This window comes from Centrocercus urophasianus, unplaced genomic scaffold (assembly GCF_019232065.1).
Source record: "Centrocercus urophasianus isolate 14NV4802_14NV808 unplaced genomic scaffold, USGS_Curo_1.0 seq_9, whole genome shotgun sequence".
NCBI lineage: Eukaryota > Metazoa > Chordata > Aves > Galliformes > Phasianidae > Centrocercus > Centrocercus urophasianus.
Genome location: NW_024885532.1, coordinates 29,687,391 through 29,708,405, shown reverse-complemented (window position 1 = coordinate 29,708,405; position 21,015 = coordinate 29,687,391). Strand labels below are relative to the sequence as shown.

The 21,015-nt window shown below is 42.7% G+C and overlaps 1 protein-coding gene across 5 annotated transcripts in view; it reads right to left on the bottom strand.

The window, feature by feature from the left end:
- The window catches only part of KATNAL1 (katanin catalytic subunit A1 like 1), a 43,513-nt gene that overhangs the window by 18,141 nt on the left and 4,357 nt on the right, over window positions 1-21,015 (bottom strand). For 3 of the 5 annotated variants that reach the window (XR_006171961.1, XM_042838768.1, XM_042838769.1), the window contains exons 2-4: window positions 15,167-15,342; window positions 8,594-8,754; window positions 6,492-6,660 (exon numbers count right to left, since the gene is read on the bottom strand). Coding sequence is in view for 4 of the 5 variants with exons in the window: in XM_042838768.1 (XP_042694702.1) it covers window positions 6,492-6,660; window positions 8,594-8,754; window positions 15,167-15,328 (492 nt within the window). In the remaining variant the exon portion in view is untranslated. Of the gene's footprint in view, window positions 1-6,491; window positions 6,661-8,593; window positions 8,755-15,166; window positions 15,343-18,707; window positions 18,798-21,015 lie in introns of those variants that run through there. The other 2 variants (XM_042838770.1, XM_042838771.1) reach the window with 2 other exon arrangements.

Sequence of the window (21,015 nt, the reverse complement as noted above, 5' to 3'; positions counted from 1 at the left end):
AGCTCAAAGCCACGGCCAAGGCAGGGTCACTGCCTGCAGAATGTTTGCTGTGTGGGACAAACTGAACAGAACAGCACATGTGTGAAGTGGTGCAGGCAGTGGTGAGCCTTCCATGTGGCAGCTGAAAGAAGGGAAAGGAAAAGAAAGGAGGAAAGAAAACGAAATTGAAAAGAAATGGAAAAAGAAAAGGAGAAAAAAGAGTAAAGGAGAAAAAGAGGGGAATAAAGGGAGAAAAGGGGAGGTAAGGATAAGAAGGTAGGAAAATAGGAGAAAAAAGAATGAAAAAAAAGGAGAAAAGGTAGGAAAAAAAAGGATAAAGGGGGGGGGGAAAAAAGGAAAAAAAAAGGGAAAAAAAGGAAAAAAAAAAAAAAAAAAAGTAAAGCAGAAAAAGGCAAAATAAAGGAAAAAAGGAAGGATCCTATGCCCAGCCACCAGCTCACAGCAGTGCCACCATAAAGCCTGAGCCCAGCTCCAAAGAAAAGCTGGATGGTCATCTTTCCTGCTTCCTGTGCCTATCTCACCAGCAGTGTGAGAAAAGGGAGGCATGCTCTCAGCACTGTGCTGATCGTCATTTTGATGAAATTCAGTGTTTCAGGTTTTTCAGTTCTGGAATTGAACCAAAATTTAAAACATTTACAGTCTTCACGTGCAATAAAATTATTAATGTCAGTCCTAAATTAGTCCAATGTGCAATCTGCAGTCAGTAGGTGAGTAGAGACCAGAAAGAAAGAAAAATCTGTCACCTGGATGCAGGCAGGATTGAGTTACATGTTCTTGGAGTCATAAAATATAATGTTTCCAATCAGATCCTCATCTCATTCCTAAAACAGATTTAGCTAAAGCTGCTGTGATGACTTCTCAGTAAGGGGGTGTGTGGATGTGTGTAGGCAGAGGTGCACAAGTATTCAAGAGATTGATCCCACCCACTCCCCTTGGCCATCATATCACCAAGCTTCCTCCTCTGCCAAGTTCTGACTTAAACACACGTAGAAATGCATCATGAAGGAGTGTCAGACTGACCTACTGGAATATAAATTCTCCCTTCCAAAATGAACCTATTTCTATTCTTGTACTAGGTTTGTGCATTGGTTTCATAGTCTTCTCTTCCGTGCGTCCACCACCCTGATGGGCAGAAAACATGCCTTGTGCACTGCCTCATTTTCCATATCAACCAGCATCCTCTGGGAACACAGCTGAATACAGTTCCCTGTTCACTTTGGCAGCCCTTCTGCTCTCCTCTCTTCTCGTATGAGCACATTTTCCTGGAGCTTGGCTGTTGAATGCACACAAAATGCTCCAGCCACTGCTACCACGAGCACCCCTAATGGCACTGGTAGCTTTCACTTGGACTAGTACCACCACAGGCCCCTCGCTACAAGAATGACATCGAAGTCCTGGAGTGTGTCCAGAGAAGTGCAAGGAAGCTGTGAGGGGTCTGGAGCACAAGTCTGATGGGGAGCGGCTGACGGAGCTGGGATTGTTCAGTATGGAGAAGAGAAGGCTCAGGGGAGACCCTATGGCTCTGTACAACTGCCAAGGGAGGGTGTGGTGAGATGGGAGTTGGCCTCTGCTCCCATGTAACAGCAGTAGGACAGGAGGGAATGGCCTCAAGTTGCGCCAGGGGAGATTCAGGTTGGATGTTAGGAAATACTACTGCTCCAAGAGAGTGGTCAAGTGCTGAACAGGCTGCGAGGAGCTGGTGGAGTCACCATCCTTGGAGATGTTCAAGAAACATTTAGATGTGGTACCGATGGGAAATAGTGAGAAATATTGGTGACAGGTGGACTAGATGGTCTTAGAGGTCTTTTCCAACCTTGGTGTTTGTATGATTCTATGATCATATCTGCTGATACATTAAAGCTTTTGCACAACTGCTGAGCTCCCATCTTCTAGCAGAAAATATCACTGCCATCTCATTGAACATCATCCCATTTCCCATGGCTCCAGCACAGTCATCCAACCCTTCCTCGAGAACACCTTCATCATTCTCTGTTGGTTCTTCCCAACTCAGTGTTATCAGCAAGTTTAATCAGCGCTTGTCTCTTTTTTGTGGCCCAGTCATTAATTTAAGTCTAAATCAAGAGTAAGTTTCTGGCCTTGAAGAAATCCATAAATAACTTGTCAGTTGACTGATACTTTCAGTACCACTTGTCTAAATTCCTCTTGCTGCTTAATTCCTCCACTACTCTTCTTCTACACCTCTTCTAGATCTTATAAGTGTCTCTAGATTAACTAATTACTTCCAATGTGACATCCAGGTAGATTAACTTCTTTCTCTAAGTGTTAGTGCTAGTGAAGGCAACACCTGTGCTTAAGAAACGGTGTATAGAGCTCTATTCCACTATCCCTCTACTGTGGTTATTCCCAAGTCTTCTACTTTTCCTCTGCTCTATATTTGTTTTAAAACTTTGCACGCTTTTTAGATAAAATTAAAAACTGCAGTTGCCTGGATCACTTTACCTTTTCACCTCTAAATACAGACATGGCCAACACAATTTGCCATTTCAGTGAGAAAATATCAGAGCCAGTAACTTTTACTGGAAATCTCTGCTCCAGTGCTGCCATCTCACCCCAGTTCTTGCACAGTACTGGGATGGAGATTATGCAGCCTTCCAGCCATAACGCATGTATTATGGATGCCTGTACTTCCACCTAAAAGCAACTATTTCATCTCACATTCATTTTCCTATAACCTGCCTTGCCTTTGCTTCTGATATTGCCTATCAGCATCATCAAGAAAAAAAATATTTAACAATCATATCTTGATCAATTTTAATATTCCCTTCACAGATATGGCAGCACAGCCCTTTTCTATTTCATATCCTTCATAATATCAACCATCCTCATCCACCGAGGTTCAAAAATTATCTAAAGACTAATTCTAAAAAATGTTCAATATAGCATCATGAGATTTCTCAAAGACATACCAGGTAACAGCCATGCTGCCTCTTTAAATTGAGTTACTGAAGAGAAGCTAAAACTCCTGGAAATTATGCAGCAGAAAGTACCTTGAGAAGCAATCAAACAATTTCCCATGGAACTCAGAAGAAAAAGCACTTGAAAGTAGTATTTTTGAAAAAGAAATGTGTAAATATAAGGGTTTAGTGGATAAAAACCATTAAGATGGGCTTCAGCTCAAAATTACTTTATGGAGCATTACAAAATAGCATTTTACAGGCAGAGTCGGGTTAAAAATCCTTATCCCAGGGTGATTACAGTCAGAACGAAAAGATGATATGCTGGGAAGGAGGAACAGTGATAGAAAGCTTCATACACACAGCAAAGCAAAATACTCCTAAATATAGCCCCACTGTTTATGTTTTACATTGAAAAATATTACAAGTAAATATGCATATTACACGGTAATGTTACAGCCAGGAAAGAGTACAACCTATTACACTGCAGCCCACATCTCAGGAAATGGGTCTGTCACCTAAGTTCATTGTATGTTCTTAGTAGCCCTACCCAAGCCTGAAAACTAAAGAGCTTAATTACTGTGAGAAAAATATCTGATGACTTAGTTTGAAGCTTCCGTTTTGCTCCATTGTTTTTAACCAACCATGAACAGTTACAGAACATCTTTAATTTGACATACAGAGCTTTACTCCAGAAACTTAAAATTATCAACACACGCAAAATAAGAAAGGATAAAACTGAAAGGGAAGTTAAACCTATTTTCTACGCCTCTGCAGAAAATACAGAAAGTTGCATTAACTTCTTTCACTTCCCACACCTGGTTATTTCCTCCTTCAAGATAGTTCAAAACTATCTTCATAGGAAAATCATGGGTTCTTTACAAAAATCATTGAAAATCGCACGACAAGTTGTAACCTGATGTGATTTTTGCATATATGCCCCACAGAAAGGAGTTAATATAACTACCAACTAGTTAGAAAACACAAAAAGAAGAGCACACGTTTCTTGAAGAGCAGGCATTGGTAGCTATTTTCCTTCTGCCACCTAGTGACCAATTTATTCAGATGAGGGTAGTGTTTAAAATTCACCGTATTAAAAGGAAGACCTTCATGACTATCTGACAGCAGGTGCTGTAACTAATCGTGTTATTCCCCGACACTGCTGTACAAGTCATGCTGTTGTGAGCTCCTCACAGTAAAGCCCAGTAATCACAGAATCACAGAGTCACAGAATCATAGGGGTTGGAAGGGACCTCCAGAGATCATCGAGTCCAACCCCCCTGCCAAAGCAGGTTCCCTACAGCAGGTTGCACAGGTAGGCATCCAGGCAGGTCTTGAACATCTCCAGAGAAGGAGACTCCACCACCTCCCTGGGCAGCCTGTTCCAGTGCTCCGTCACCTCACTGTAAAGAAGTTCTTGCGCATGTTTGTGCAGAACTTCCTGTGCTGCAGTTTCCAGCCGTTTCCCCTTGTCCTGTCTCCACTCACCACTGAAAACAGTCTGGCCTCGCCATTCTGCCCCCCACACCTTAGATATTTATAGACCTGGATCAGGTCCCCTCTCAGTCTCCTTTTCTCAAGGCTGAACAGACCCAGATCACTCAGCCTTTCCTCATAGGAGAGATGCTCCAGGCCCTTCACCATCTTCGTGGCCCTCCGCTGGACTCTTTCCAAGAGATCCTTGTCTTTTTTGTACTGGGGAGCCCAGAACTGGATGCAGTACTCCAGATGAGGTCTTACCAGGGCAGAGTAGAGGGGGAGGATCACCTCCTTCGACCTGCTGGACACGCTCTTTTTAATGCACCCCAGTAAGCCATTGGCCTTTTTGGCCACAAGGGCACACTGCTGGCTCATGGCCAACCTGTCATCCACCAGGACACCCAGGTCCCTTTCTGCAGAGCTCCCCTCCAGCAGCTCATCCCCCAACCTGTACTGGTGCATGCAATTATTCCTCCCCAGATGCAAGACTCTACACTTGCTTTTGTTAAACCTCATCCGGTTTTTTTCTGCCCAGCTCTCCAGCCCATCCAGGTCTTGCTGAATGGCAACACAGCCTTCAGGCGTGTCAGCCAATCCTCCCAACTTCGTATCATCAGCAAACTTGCTGAGGGTGGCCATTATCCCCTCATCAAGGTCATTGATGAAGATGTTGAACAAGACCGGACCCAGCACAGACCCCTGAGGAGCACCGCTGGTTACAGGCCTCCAACCGGACTCTGCACCACCACCAACGACCCTCTGTGCTCTGCCAGTCAGCCAGTTCTCAACCCACCTCACTGTCCACTCATCTATCCCACATTTCCTCAGCTTTGTTATAAGGATGTCGTGGGGGACAGTATCAAATGCCTTGCTGAAATCAAGGCAGACTACATCCACTGCTCTACCCCCATCCACCCAGCCAGAGACAACATCATAGAAGGCTACCAGGTTGGTCAAGCACACCTCCCCCTTGTGAACCCGTGCTGACTACTCCTGATAACCTCCTCTTCTTCCAGTTGTCTGGAGATGACATCCAATACAAGGTTGCAGGTGACAGACTGTTTATTTTAGATTTCTAAAATGACTAAACTTCATCTGTGCATCTGTGCATCAGTGGCACTGCTAAAGATATGCCTGGCCTTATGTGCTACTAATAATAAGGGTTAGTATATCCTAACACTTTTCTTTTGTATCAAAAGAGCTGTTTATAGTGGAAAGGGTGCATCTTCTGAGTTCTTTCTGCACTGTGTAGATGCAGCTTGGAACAGAAAAGCCATGAGGGTGCTGACCAAAGTCATCTGGAAAAAAACTGAACTAAATATTCTCTTCTTTGTTTACTAAGATCCTTACAAAACTGCATGCTGCACAGAACGGGATGCTTGCGTCTTTGTCAGGACAAAGCCCTCTCAGCACACTGTGGACTTGTATCATTCATACCACAGATTCTTTGGGTTCCCAGCACTGACTCCGCAATTACATTTAAAATGCAAGCGTCTCAAACAGTGATTTGCACACACAGGCAGTTTTTTTCAGGCACACAGCCCTTCCTTGACAGTGAATCACTGCCTCTTTCACTTCAGCACTGATTCTTTGGCATGGATCTTCAAAAGAAAGAATCCATAACTTACTCCAATTCATTTCATTATTGTTTTTTATTCTTCTTATTTTATTCTTCAAAACAAAAAACCCTTTCCCAGGAGTATCTTCCTAAACATAATAATAAAAACAAAAGCGTTTTCATAAATGAAAGAAAATTAAAATTGCTATGTCTCCCTCACGTCACATTCAAATCTATAATTTCAAGTAACTTGGCACACCTGCATAACACAGCACTTACAGAACTCTCCTAGACCTCCATGCACATCTTACTGTGGCAGGACAGTAGCAACAGCACAGTGGAATCCTATTTGTAAAGTTTAGAGAAGGGCACTGGTCTCACTTTTGCACTTTACAAACCTGACTTGAATTTCTTTAAAGAAAAAAGAAGGGTTGGGGGGGAGGGCAGGAGGCAGAAGGGACCTTTACACAGCCACATCAGAGTTTTTCATTATTTGATAACAAGCTAAGAATGGTTCCAGGCTCGGCCGCGCTCCTCACCTTGTCATCCCTCCCTCTGGCCCTCGGCTCCCTGTCACGGCTGCCTGCAGATTTGTCGCTCCTCGCTGCTGGCTGCGCTCTGCCCACGGGCCCACGGGGCTGCAGGCCTGGGGATTCCTTCCTCGAGGGCTTTGCTCCTCGGTTGGGACGCCTGATCTGATGTGGGGCTCTAGATAATAGGCAAGCACAACAATGAAATGCTAAAAACAGCAAAAAGAGCAACATTCAAAAGGAATGGTTCTAATATTCTATTAATGGCCTTGGTGTATTATCACCAAAGCTGACAAGCTCCTGTCCTATGCTTTGATATTTGCAAATCTAGAAACCTGTTTCTGCTTCTGTCTGACACATGAAGAAAGAAGAAAATATACAAAAGAGAAGTTTCAGTAGTGGAAAGAATGATAACAGTCAGTACTATTATACCAATCTTACAAGAAATGAGCATGCACATAACAAGAGAGGATGCAACTTACTAAGTTTTGTAATTGTAGTTTCCTCTGACTTTGAATAAGGAGAATATATCAGGCTACAGTCCTATGCATAAGTTCTACCCAGCCAGAAGACATCCCCAGCAAAACAAAAGCTGACTAATAGCTTTGACAGGCCCCAAAACAGAGAGACAGAATGTTAAAACAATCCTCCTACCGCCATCTTCATTCCCCTGCGTAAAAATGTCAAAACATAAAAATTGCCTCAAAAGTAAATGTAAACAAAGCCAAACTGCAAGCACCTCTACTCTGTGCATCACCCACGATGTCAAAGGGAACAGAGCAGCGGCAGGGGAGGTGGAATTTATTTTTCAGACGAGGTGTCACAGTTATTTTGCTCTAGGGATTGGTTTTGGAACACAGAACTGAAATCCGTGGCCAGAAATGTCACCCAACTTTAATTAGTGATCCCTGCTTCATCTTCTGCATGGTCTGCAAGAAAACCACCTCCCTGGAATACGATTTAACAGCAGCACATACTTATATACACTCCTGGGTTTTGCTTTCAAACAATTTCTTCAAACTTAACAGCACAGGGTAGTGGCTAATTGTCCTTATTTTTATGCACAAATTTAAATTTCAGCTTAAAGATGTGGATGAACTGTTAGGCTTTGAGCTCTATAAAAGATACAAGAAGGAATATATCTTGTATTTCTCACAGCTTTACCAGAAAAACTCTGATAATCATTTATATCACTCAACAAAGCAATCAATTTTAATATTATTTTACTTTCACATTCTTGTGCTGGTTTTTTTTTGAAATGTCAAGATCAATTTATCTGATAATCATAAAGCACATGAATTTACACAACTTGGCACTTCTTTCTGCTAACTCAGATCTCTCACTTTACTTTCTTCCTTTGGATATATGAGCACACAAACATCAACATTATTTGTTATTAAAATGATAGAAACACACAGGCATGAAAAATTTGATTCTTGCATTTAGAATTGGAGCATGGCTTGGGTTGGAAGGGACCTTAAAGATCACTGAGCTCCAAACTCCTGCTGTGGGCAAAGTTGCCAACCACATTAAAATTAGATCATTTCTTCTAACCACCTGTGTCAAGTTTTATTAGAGAAAAATAAGAATTTCACAAAATGCACATGCAGTTTATTTTAAGAAAACTGTTAGTTAACTAAAGTTACTTTTGGAGTGGATACAGAAGAAAGAACCATGTAGAGCAGAACATGGTTAGCAATAAATTAACCAGTTGATTCCATAAAGGCTATATTAGCTGTGGGTATGGAGCAGTTTCTAACCAACACATCCTTTCAGATCCTTCAGTTTGTTATTGATTCTTCAGCCACCAATGAGTTCAACGGCTGAAATAAACTGAATGGCAAAATGTTCTCTCTGCACATGATAAAAACAACTACCACCAAAAGCTCATTTATCTCCAAGATCCCTCCTACCAGAATAAAGGACTGATTTTTTTTTTTAGAGCTTCAGCAATAAATCTGACTATAATATATTTATTTTTGCCCAATAAATTATATTTATGCCTTATTAGAAAATGAAGTGCAATTTTCATGTTACAAATACATCTAAAAAGAACATGAAATTAAGGCAGCCTGGTTTAATTCCACCAGTCTGCCTGAGCCGCTCGTTACCTGTGTTCAGCTGGAACTGGAGGGGGCCAAACAGCAGGGTCTCTAAAAGGCTCATCTTGATTGGACACAGGGATATCTGCAGGTCTGTCCATTTTAAAACTCTCTAAAGTGTCAACAATGCTCTTAACTTGTTCATATTCTTCGACTAATTCTTGCTGAACCTTCAGAAACACAGACATCATTTAAAAATGGTTACATTTTTAAAACGTAAATCTCAAAATCTCAGACTCTGGGGTTTCCATTCCAAACCCCAAACACATCAGGGTGACAAGAGCCTTGACAGCAGCATCAACAATTGAATCAGTTGGGTTTATCCTCCTGCTTGTGAGTGCCTGAGGAGACTTGGAGACATGACTGCTAATGCATGGATTGACACCATGCAATTTTAACATGTGCAGTTGCCAAAGTTAACGAGTGCTTGTTGACACGTGTGCACAATTAAGACATAGTTTTAGAGCATAAGGGTCCTGCTTGCAGATCTTTAACATTTGCTTCCATTCTGGCATAAAAGAACTTCTCAGAGTACAGTCTCCAGGGTTCTAGTTAGAAAACTGGCCAAATGTGTACAATAAAATATTATAAAAGTGATTTTTTGATGGGCACAGTATTACTGTACAGTCAAAACAGAAAACAATTCATTGATGGATTATGAAGACTAGAAAAAAAAAAGGGGAACTTTAACACCCTGTAGCATAAGTTCAAATGATAAGCAAAGCAGGTGAGGAAAGAATGAGAGGAAATTATGTATCAGGAAGAAACTGCTGAACTACGCAGTTGAATTTTATACTTAATGTTTCCACTGCCACCATTAGCATTTCTGCAGTAATTTCAAAATTATTTAATGAATATTTGTTCATTATTTTTTTTCCATTAAGTCTGGGAAAAAACTTCACAAGTTTTAAGTAATACAGTTTACTGCAAGTTCAAGTTTTGTGTGTTAAGGTCACCAGTCCTTAGTGCACATCGACAGCCAAAAAGGCACTCTACATTCTTGCTCAAAAACATGAGCTCGTGGTACATTAGCTTAAGATGTACTTGGATTCACTAAGTGCACTTGCATGGCATTTTACCAGTCTTCCACCTGCTGTTCAATGATGCTTTCCATCCTGCAGGACCAACCTCCACTCTTGTGAAGGAAATTAATGTTAAGTAGCACCACACCTTACCAATGTTCTTCCTAATGGCACTTACTGATGCAGCTAGCAACCTATAATCTCCCGTGTGCTCAGAAAGGAAGCATGGTAGGCAAGTGCAGGCTGCTGTGTCCTACCAGCATATGTGCAGAAGCACACTTGGCTCATATCTGCTCACCTCATTTCTCCCTCACGCTCATTTTCTCCCACTCAGGACTACTGAAACGATGTGCAGCCCCTCACCGAGGACTGCAGCACTGTCATTCAGCTCCCTGGAGCAGAAAGGAGGGTAGAATCTGAAAATGTAGAGAAAGTGAGCTTTTGGTGCCTTGGAAGCTGAAAAGAAACTAACAGCTGCTGCCCGTTTGTTAGCAAGACCTGAGCAAACTCTGGAACACACAGCCCTTATCGCTGTCTTGGTACCTGGCAAATGAACCAAAAGCCCTCAATGTACTTAAACAAGACAACCACAAAGGAAAAACATTCGACAAATTCCTAGAGGCTTTGAAGAGTCTGAGTCAGATGAAACAGGTGCAGAAAATGTTTCTTGCAGCTGGCAAACAAACAAGCCAGATACAAACCAAGAGGGGCTATGCCATAATTAGGGAGGTGACTGAGCAGAGCCTCTGAGGGATGAGTGTGACTGCAGCAGCCTGTGAAAGCTGCAAACAGGGAAATCACTGGTCTGGACTCACCCAGTCTCTTTTCACCTTCCCTTAGGTGTAAGGGCTCCCAGGTGGCTCCAATTCAGGTTACAGAGAACTCCCCAAAAATCCTTTTACGTTATTCATGTTTAAGCATAGGCTGACTTAACAGCTCTCACTGCCAAAAAGAAAGATCTCGCCCTCCTCACATCTACATAACCACACTCCCTACAGCTATTCTGGACTCAATTCTGGCAGAAAACAACCCTAGGAGGGTATTAACTAAATATATAAATAAAGGAGCTTTGCTGAATTGGCAAACTGCACTGGCTTGCTAGCTTGTGATCAGATGAATACAAGGACAAAGAACAGCAGGGTGCAGAGGAGGGAGAGAAGCTAATGCTGCTGAGAGAAGTCTGGGTGGGAAGAGCTTGGCCCTGCTGGGCATTCAGCATCAAGAACATCCTAACACATGGGTATAAACACAATGACCAGGAGCTGAGCTCACTTTCTCTTTGCAGTAGTTCCAAAGAGTTTCAGAATTCCTCCATGTTCCACAATCCTGCAACTGCAGTACCTTTGAGACCAGCTCTTCCTTGTTATGCTACAGCCTAAACCTCCCATAACATGAATATTTTGTATTTTGGTAAATGCATGTAACGCATGGGGCTGTTTTTTAATTGCATAATGCTGGAACAAAACTAATAGAGTATCTATGAAAGCATTTTCCAAACCTGAAATTACTGCCTGTAATTAGCATTAGTTGTTCAACAAGCTCCACTTAAAAAACTGAAAATAACAATTCCTTCAGTCATACCCAAAATGGATGCTCTGTGTAATCCCATGGAGTCAAAGCACAGTATTCACAGGTCTTCATGCAGAATATTCCTTAATTACTCATGAAACAATTTATGTAGTGTTAATAAGACAGGCATGAGGCAGAAACAACAGAGGCACAGACTGACTGACAGGCATTTAAAATTGTAAAACCAGAATCAACCTTTATTTTAAGAGCACAGAGCACCTAATCACTTGCTCCAATGGGGTTGACTGCAAAGGGTGCCTTGCTGGCCTCTCACAGCACTCTGAAAATCGTCCAATTTCCGCCTTAGCTCCAGCTCCTGTGCTCTCAGATACTGTGCAACACACAGCACGCGGTCATAACATGCAGCAGGTTTTGCTCGACAGCCTCTGGCCTTGACAAAAGACCGTGCTATCTCCTGGGGGCACGCTCAGCTGTCACTCTGCAGCTGCTGAACTGTCACTGAAGCAGCTCCTTCCTACAAGCCAGCTGTCTAGTAAAAAGACTACAAGCGCCAAGAAACTCTATTGGAGTAAACAAAGGGAATGTCAGAAGTAGTAAAGTTCACAGTAGCAGTCGTGAGAGAAAGTCTACCTTTTGTAGTTGTGAAGTATAGAGATGAGTTGCTTCAGGTTTTGACTGGGGCTACTCTGAGCCATCCAAGAATAAGCTGCAAACCCTCCAGATATAAAACAAGTAAGGGTCTCACTAGCAGGTGATGCTCAATATCACCATGCCAAGCAAGTAATCAGAAAATGAACCCCATGAAATGGCTAGGGGAATTCTCATATTGTCACATTGCTACTTTGGCAGACCCTGCAATGACCTCCAGGATGCATTTTTTGTTGTTTTGAAGTTGTGCATGTTGTTCCAGATTAATAACAATCCCCAGTCAACACTGGTTTTGACACTCTAGAAGCAGTATTGCCTCAAGTGAACCTGCATCCCTAAGCTGTTCCCAGTGGAGCTGATGTGTGTTCGTGTTCCTTCTCCTCATAATTATCCTCTCAGCACCAAGCACAAGAACTGGCAATGAAAGCTGAAGCTGTCTACATGCGCTGTGTGAAATACAACCTACTAAATACTTGGATTGCAGCACTGAGCATCATTCTGACTAGACCAGCCTCTAGAAATTTGAAAATCCCGTCACCTAAGCTAAGAAAAGTAGATCAAGAGTCTTTGGGAGTCTGACCCAAAATCTCACCTAGTTGTGGTTCATCTCTGCTCTACATCTCTCAATAAACTCAATAAAAAACTGCTGGCAAAATCCTGTTAGTATACAGAGCCACAAAGCAGATTCACCCAATGGAAAATCCCCTACAGAGAAGTGACTGTATGGGGGAGAATAATGGTCCATACAAGTGGCAAGCTAACTGACTGCCATGGCACAGCTTAACCATTCTTGGAGGTATGTTACTCTTAGGGACATTCCAATTTTAGGAGGGAATGAGTACACAACACCTGAAACTGAGCTCACTGCCTCAGAAAAAAACCATGCACTGTCCACAACTGGACAGAAAGAAGGGGCAGGTTTGATGTTGCCAGTTTCCCTCAGTGTCCATTTCCTAGGAATCCCTCAGGAGGTTCAAGGATCAAGATGAATTGTGAGCATGCATACAGACTGCAGATCCTAAAGAATTGATTCAATAATCTTTTCTTCTCCTTTGAGCATTTACCTACATGTATATTAATGTCATGGACCATTCCCAACAGGTACAGATCTGCCCAACTAAAGATTGCCAAACTCCACATCCAAAAAGTACCAGTGGCATTACTGTCCTCACTTTCATCAGAAGATGAAGAAAGTGAAGTAACTAAAGAACAGGTTCGTTCCATATTCCAGATGAGAGACAATTTTAGGTAAAAATTCCCTGCACTCTACCCTATCCACGACCCAAGGATTGCTTTGCTTTTCAAGAGGGCAGGGGAATATTTTGATTTTGATTCTGCACTTCGCTGCTACCAAGTGGGTTAGACCTGAATTTTCCTACATTTATGTGTACAGCATCAACACAAGTTTCTTGGTAATGTAACTCCTGGGTTTACACTTTTCATGAGAAGCAGTCTGTCAGACAGCAGCTGCATGGCACTGGCAGTTTGGAAGTAGTTGCTGTTGGAGTTGGAAAGCAGTGCTAACATCCAGATCATCAAATTCCCTCTTATTCGGTCTCAAAGAATGAGAAAGCACAAGTATCTATGAAGGGCGAGTTAGAAAGCAGGTCAGTTTTTCTAGGTCCCAGTGAGGGAAGTGCAAGTGTGAAAAAACTGCGGATTCCAGGGTTATCATTTGCTCCCAAGCCTACAGGTAGTTCTATAAATAATGAAGACAGTCTGAGTATGAAGAACAGGTTTTTTTCCACACTTATTACTTTCAGGTATTTGTCCCTGAGCAGAGATTGGCACAAGTAATGGCAAAGCTAGATTGTGACAAAGCTTAGCTACCACCCCTGTATTGAGAAGTTTCAGAATTAGCATGGGCACACAGCATGACAGACAGCACTCCACCTGCTGATGCTCTTTCTGGGGATAGCGCTTTTTAAATTGTGTACAGACACTGTTAGGGCAATTCTGATTTTACTTAAAAGAGGTAATTTCTGACAAGGTGCCAACTTCAGATTCACTGGTAAGGTGCTGACTGCCTTACCTAGAAAAGAATCCTAGAAACAGCATTAAAGGTCCCTTTATACTCAAGGTTTGTATCCAACGTACAACATACATTCCATGGTGCACAGGCAGCAGTTGAAATAACACGCAATGTCATGAGATTGTGAGACTTGAAGTAATCTTCATAAGCCAAAAGCTGTTAAAAGTTTAATGGAAGATTTAATGTCATCAGGGGAAACACAAAATACTAAAAGTGAAGGTGATGCAGAAATGCAGCTGCAGAACAAGGAAAATCTCATGTTTTTACCTGCACATCAGCTACAAATTGGGCAGGAAATAAGAACAAGATCAGGGCACAAATACCACTCAGTGTGGCCTGGAGTGGGGAGGAGCTCGAATACAAACACAAATGTCAGCATCTCCTATACAATGTTCAGCTTCTTTCAGCACCAGGAAAGCTAGGCACTATCACTGCTGTTTGTGCACACACATTCTTTTCCATCAAGGTCTCAGCCAGTATACAGACTTTAATAATTAGTTTCACAATAAAGACCTATGAATAGTATTATGATTTGATTATCATTTGATTGCTAACAGTTTTTGCTAATAGTACACAAAATACTGCAAGAAGCAGATAATTCGAGCACAAAATCATGATCAATGCACCTGCTGCAATAAAGAAAAGACTTTTCTTTTGTTTTTAATAGCATTAGTTAAACACTGATATTTAGAAAAACGCTCCTTGAAATCATCTCTTCAGCTACTGCAAAATTGTATCCTTCATAAGAGTTATGTTCTTTCAAAACATTATTCATTCAATATGATTATTTTTCTGGAATACACTTTTACATTTTTGCTCTCTGAGTTGGTATCTTTCTTTTTTTTTTCTAGATAGAGCACATTTTCTACAGTGAAAAATATGTGTGTATATATACTTACACATATGTGATACATGATCCAGACCAAGAGCATACAATTTGCATGCTGTAGTGTGCATATCTACCTGCTACTCAGACAGCCATTCTACTGATGCTAACCCATTCAACTCACACCTTAATTTGCTGAATATTAGATGGACAAGAGATAAAATAGCAAAGGGAAGTCCTCAGCAAAACAATTTTTCCAGAGCATACAGTCACACATGAACAGACCAATGGTTAGCCAAACATCGTGAGTGAAAACAAAGCAAAAAATGTTATACATTTATATAAAGATTCCTTTCAAATACACCACAAGAAATCATTCCCTATAAATGTCAACTCAACATCGTGTAGGCAACGTTATAAACTTAGCTGAAATACACATCCTCTACACTATAAAAGTTTGAGGAAGTACAGAATATTTTTCAAATACCAAGTAACAGAATACAGGCAACCTTATTTCACCATACCTGTTGCCATTTGCCCTTAATTGCTGGATCTCTGATGGACTGGCAATGTCTCTGGATTTGCTGGATGACACCCTGGTAATACACCATAGAAGAGTCATAATTCCCAATGAGTGCATAGTCTCTTCCCTTTTTGGCATTGTCACAGATCTCTGCCAAATTCATCTTCACTCAGAAACCTAGAAGAGAATATAATCATCAGCAAAACTAATTTTACATGCTGGAGTAATTCAGTCTGTGAAATTCTAGCTTTCTTACTTCTCTCAAAGCTGAATTGTGTCTTTTTTTTTCTTTACCAAGCTTTTAGCTCTTGAAACATCAAGTCTAGGGTTTGAGATCATAAATCACAACTCATTTATAGTGATTAAAAACAAACAAACAAAGGGCTATACAACTTCTTCATTGCCTTTGGTCCCAATCTCATTAAATTAATGCAAGAAAATTAAATGCCCTGCCTACCTTGAACTTCAAGGATCTAACCAGCCAAACTTTAATTTGTAGATCACCACAATATATTAGCAGCCATCAACCTGTGAATCACAAATCACACAAGGCACTAAATTGCTTTTTATGCTGTTGGATTACATACGTGCCTAAATGCTTCAACCAGCACCATGGAAGTCTGCACTTAGCACTTCTGAGAGCCCTCACCCTAATGAGATTGCAGTGCTGCTGAATGACAGCTCCACTATAGGCAAAGCTGAGAGCCTCTTTCTGTTTAAGTATTCTTGTGAAGTACATCAGCATCCAGATGCTGACTTGCACTTTTTCATTAAATCTAACATGTCCCTTTGGGATTTACAGCAGAGTTAGCATGCACATTTAAGACTTCTTAAAATGACACTTACCAAAGCACAACCTTTCCCTATCCCTCAAACAATTTAGGATTAATACTTTTTTACTAACTTTTTCATATAAGCAACAAATCATGGCACAAGTTGAAGGCAAACCCATATACAACTTCTCCCAGAAAAAGCTTGAGAAAGCAATATTAAACCACAGACTTGAAAGCATGAGGCGCTGATCAGTAAGGTCTGTATTTAAGGCTCGAGATCCAAGCAGTGCCTGCCCATCGAATTTATCCAAATCCCCCATATCCCCACATCTAAGTCCTTGCCATACAAAAGTAGCCTCAATTCCCTTGCCTTGACTCAGAACATGAAGTTCCCAACATTCATCTGGATGGACATCTCAGGAAATCAAAAATAATCTTAAGATTAATAGCTACACAAGGCAGACAAACATCAGTGGAGAAGAGGTCAGCCTGAACCCACACACCAGGCCCACTCCTCTTGTCACTAAGCCCACAGTCACATGGCCTCCTTACTGGTGAATGTCCCAGCAAGAATCTGTTGCTCTCCCACTGCCCTGAGGATGATGGTGGCACCAGGGCTTGCTTGTCCCCGCTCCCTGCCTCTTGTCTCTGGCTGCTGGAAACCTCGAGGTGGATGCAGAATGTAGGTGGATGTGGCAACCACCTGTAATTTGCTCTCTCTTGGAGCTGAGGGAGGGCAGGATGGAGAGTTCCAGTTGTAGAACTCTGACTAGTAATAATTGGAGAGGAGGTGGAAAAATTTACATGGCTTAAAAATGTGATGGGAACCATACAATAATCTCCCATTTCCTCCATGAGTTTGGAGGCTCCAAGTGTGATGCTGGTGACACAGAAGGACAAGCAACAGCTTGATGGTTGATACACCACATTGTGGAGCTTCTGCATGCCCAGAGGCACTGAGACTTTGTGGAGGTGTTCAAGAACCATGGATGGCACTAAGGGACACTGTTAGTGGGCATGGAGAGGATGGGCTGATGGTTGGACTTTGTGATCTTAGTTGTCTTTTCCAACCTTAATGATTCTATGCAACTTGGAGCACACAGGGAAGTCACTGCTTGTTCATATGCTCCTACAGTATCCTATCAATTGGGAAATGCCTATTATGCCTCCAGAACTAGTCTGATTAGCAGAATCTTCTGCATTTGGGTATTTCAGTTTTACTTATCACTTATTCTAGACACCAAATCAGGTAATACTGACACAAAGAGGTGACTGTAACATCATCCACTTACGTGAGATGTGTTGGAAACAGCAGCTGTTGACCTCAGTCCTAAGAAAGAGCTCCCCCTTATGACCAGGCAATGCTCTGAGGCCCTACTGCAAAAAGACTGACTAGTTCAAACTGATGGCAAAAAATTGTTTAAACAGGATGCAGTCCTTTTACACCTACTAGCTGTGGTACTGTTCATTCAAAACAGCCAGACTTGAAAGCAGGGCAGAACATGCTCACAATTCAGGGAAAAAAAAAAAAAAAAAAACAGGTCTTTTGGGGAAAGCCTTCTTTCCTGGATTGTTTTCTGGACAGCTACACACCAGTGAGAAGACGCAACTAGAACTAGGTAGAGGGTTTTTCCATATTCTATACTTATTTTTTTATTATCTGCTCTGCATCAAATTATAAAGTTAATACACTGTGTACATCAAAGAAACCAGAAATAGAAAGTGCATAATTAATTTTGTGTCATTTTTAAGTATTTGCTTCTCCTGCTGTGCCACAGCTGCATACTTTAAGTAAATGTGTAGCAAGGGACAACTGTTGTCAAGCACATTTAGGACAACTTACACGTTCCTCGTGACACCAGCTTCCCATCCTATCGTTGTATGGTTCTCTCCTGCACCAGACCATAACAGCTCCCCTGTACATCAAGGTACGCTCTGAGATTCCTCAGTTCACGGATCATTGACAAGCAGAGACATTACAGACATTCCATCAGTAGAGCTGCCACACACAGGGTCTTAAGCCCACTTGTTAAAAACTCCGCAGCAGCATGGCTAAAAGGTCACAGGGGATATTAATCTCCATTCTTCGGAGCATAAGCTGAGCTGATCCCTAGCTGGGGTCAGGAAAGAATTTTTCTCCCACAGCCAAAGCAACGTACAATTGAGCAAGATCCAAAAGATGGTCTTTTTTTTCTTTTTTTTCTTTTTTAAGTATTAAAATATTACACACTCAGAGATATACCAGTGAGAACGGTGGGCAGGAGGGGGAGCGCAGGCACTGCTCCTTCTGCACACCATCTCCAGCTGAAGCGTGCAGGGCCATCCCCGCATCCATATTCACTGGGTGCTGCCAGGAGCAATCAGTTCCCTCACTTCAGGCAGGGTCTGCAGCAGGATTTTTTCCTCTTGCTTGCTACTACACACTCAAATTTGCAAATGCCAACACAAAAAGCATCTTTGCAATCTTTCTGTTTTTCATTCATGCCAATGTGTTGAGACAATCAATTACACAACTTTGTCCCATTTTCTCCACAGGCATTTGACTCCTGCACAAAGCAAAACGACATACATTAAATTGTGCAGTTATTCATTTCTTCTTTATTCTTACAGGCTCAGTAGTCACATCAAGCCTTGCCTGCTGCCTGCTTGTCAGACTTCTCTTCAAATCACTGTTAGTTTCCCCGCATATAGGGCTATAATATACAAATTCTGATGCTATGATTCTATGTTTTAACCTTGACTTGCATCTTTTTCTGACCAGAAGCTGACCTGAGCAGACCAAAAATTTTCCACAGCTCCCTGAGATTTCTGGACAGATGGACGCACGTCATAGCAGCTGTGCACTTCTGCTGACTGGGCGGCGGAACATCTGGCAAGGCCTGGGCATCCACAGATGAAGACCAGTTACTAATTCTGGTTCTCATTATCTGCAGAACAAATACACAGCGCAATGGTGTGCAGCCAGAAAAGCAATGGGAGAGACCTGATTAATATCAAAAGACAGAGCCATGCTCTTCAAAGAATCGTAAGGTTGGAAACGACCACTAAGATCACCAAGTCCAACTGTCAACTCATCACACCATGCCCACTGACCACATCCCTCAGTGCCACATCTCCACATTTCTTGAACACCTGCAGTGACGGTGACTCCACCACTTCCCTGGACAGCTGTGCCACTGCTTCACCACTCTTCCTGAATTTTTCTTAATATCCAACCTGAACCTTCACTGGTGGAACTTCAGGCCATTCCCTCCTGTCCTATTGCTGTTAAATGGGAGAAGAGGCCAACCCCCACCTCACCACACCTCCTTTCAGGCAGTTGTACAGAGCAGTAAGGTGTCCCCTGGGCCTCCTCTTCTCCATACTGAACAATCCCAGCTCCCTCAGCCACTTCCCATCGGACTTGTGCTCCAGACCCCTCACAGCTTCCTTGCACTTCTCTGGGCCTCCAAGGCCTCAATGCCTTTCTTGTAGCCCAAAACCAAACACAATTTTAGGCAGAGCCCTCCTGAAATCCTGTGCACAACTACACACCTCCCTCAACAGCATCATAATGGGCCCCAGCCAGTACACAGCCTCAGAACATTTTTCTCACGAAACAAAGTAGGGGAGGGAATTCCAGTTTTAGGCAACCATTGTGGCTGTGCAAGGACCTGCAGCTTAAACTGAGAAAAAGGGGAAATGTACAGAAAGTGGAAGCAGGGCTGTGTATCCTGGGAGGAATACAGGGCTGTTGTCCATGTGTGTAGAGATAGGATTAGGAAAGCCAAGGCGCAGATGGAGCTGAACTTGGCGAGGGATGTGAAAGATAAGAAGGGGTTCTACAGGTACATAGGCAGGAGAAGACAAGCCAAGAAGAGTGTTCCCCCTCTGATGAAAGGTAATGGGGAGCTGGCTTCCTCAGACATAGAAAAAGCTGAGGCATTCAATAAATGCTTTGCCTCAGTCTTCACGGGTGCTGGCTTCCTGTATCTGCCAGAATCATGAGCCCCTAGGTAAGGGTGTGGGGAGTGGTTTCTGTCCCACTTAACAGTGGAACAAGTCCAAGTCCTCCTCATGAAATTGAACATGTGTAAGTCCATGGGCCAGATAATATCCATCCTGGGGTTTGAAAGAGATGGCTGATGTGATTGCCGAGCTACTCTCCATCATATTTGAAAAATCATGGCTGTCTGGTGAAGTCCCCAGTGACTGGAAAAAGGGAAATGTTACTCCCATTTTTAAGAAAGGGGGAAAGGAAGACCTGGGGAACTACAGGCCAGTGAGCCTCACCTCTGTGTCAGGGAAGATCATGGAGCAGATTCTCCCAGAGGCTGTGTTAAGGCACATACAAGATAAACAGGTCATTTGAGACAGCCAGTGTGGCTTCACCAACGGCAGATCATGCCTGAGCAATCTGGTGGCCATCTATGATGGAGTGACAGCTTCGGTACATGGGGGAAGGGCGGTGGATGTCATCTACCTGGACTTCGGCAAAGCCTTTGACATGGTCCCTCACCACATCCTTCTCTCTGAATTGGAGAGGTGTGGATTTGAAGGATGGACTATTCGATGGATTAGGAACTAGCTGGCTGGACACAGCCAAAGGAATGTGATCAATGGTTCTGTGTCAGGGTGGAGCCGGTCACAAGCACTGTCCCTCAGGGGTTGGTCTTAGGACCGGTGCGTTTCAACATCTTCATCAATGACACAGATGATGGCGAGTGCATCCTCAGCAAGTTTGCTGATGACGCCACGCTGAGCGTTGCGGTCGATACATTAGAGAAGAAGGAAGCCATCCAGAGGGACCTGGAGAAGTGGGCCTATGAAAACCCAATGAGGTTCAATAAGGCCAAGTGCAGGGTGCTGCAGTTGGGTCGGTGCAATCCCAGATATTTATACAAACTGAAGGAAGATCTTCTTGAAAGAAGCCATGCGGAGAAGGACTTGGGGGTCCTGGTGGATGAGAAGCTGGACATGAGCCAACAGTGTGCACTTGCAGCCCGGAAGGCCAACTGTGTTCTGGGCTGCATTAAAAAAGGGGCTCCCAGTACAGGAAGGATGTGAGTGGGTCCAGAGGAGGCCACTAAGATGATCA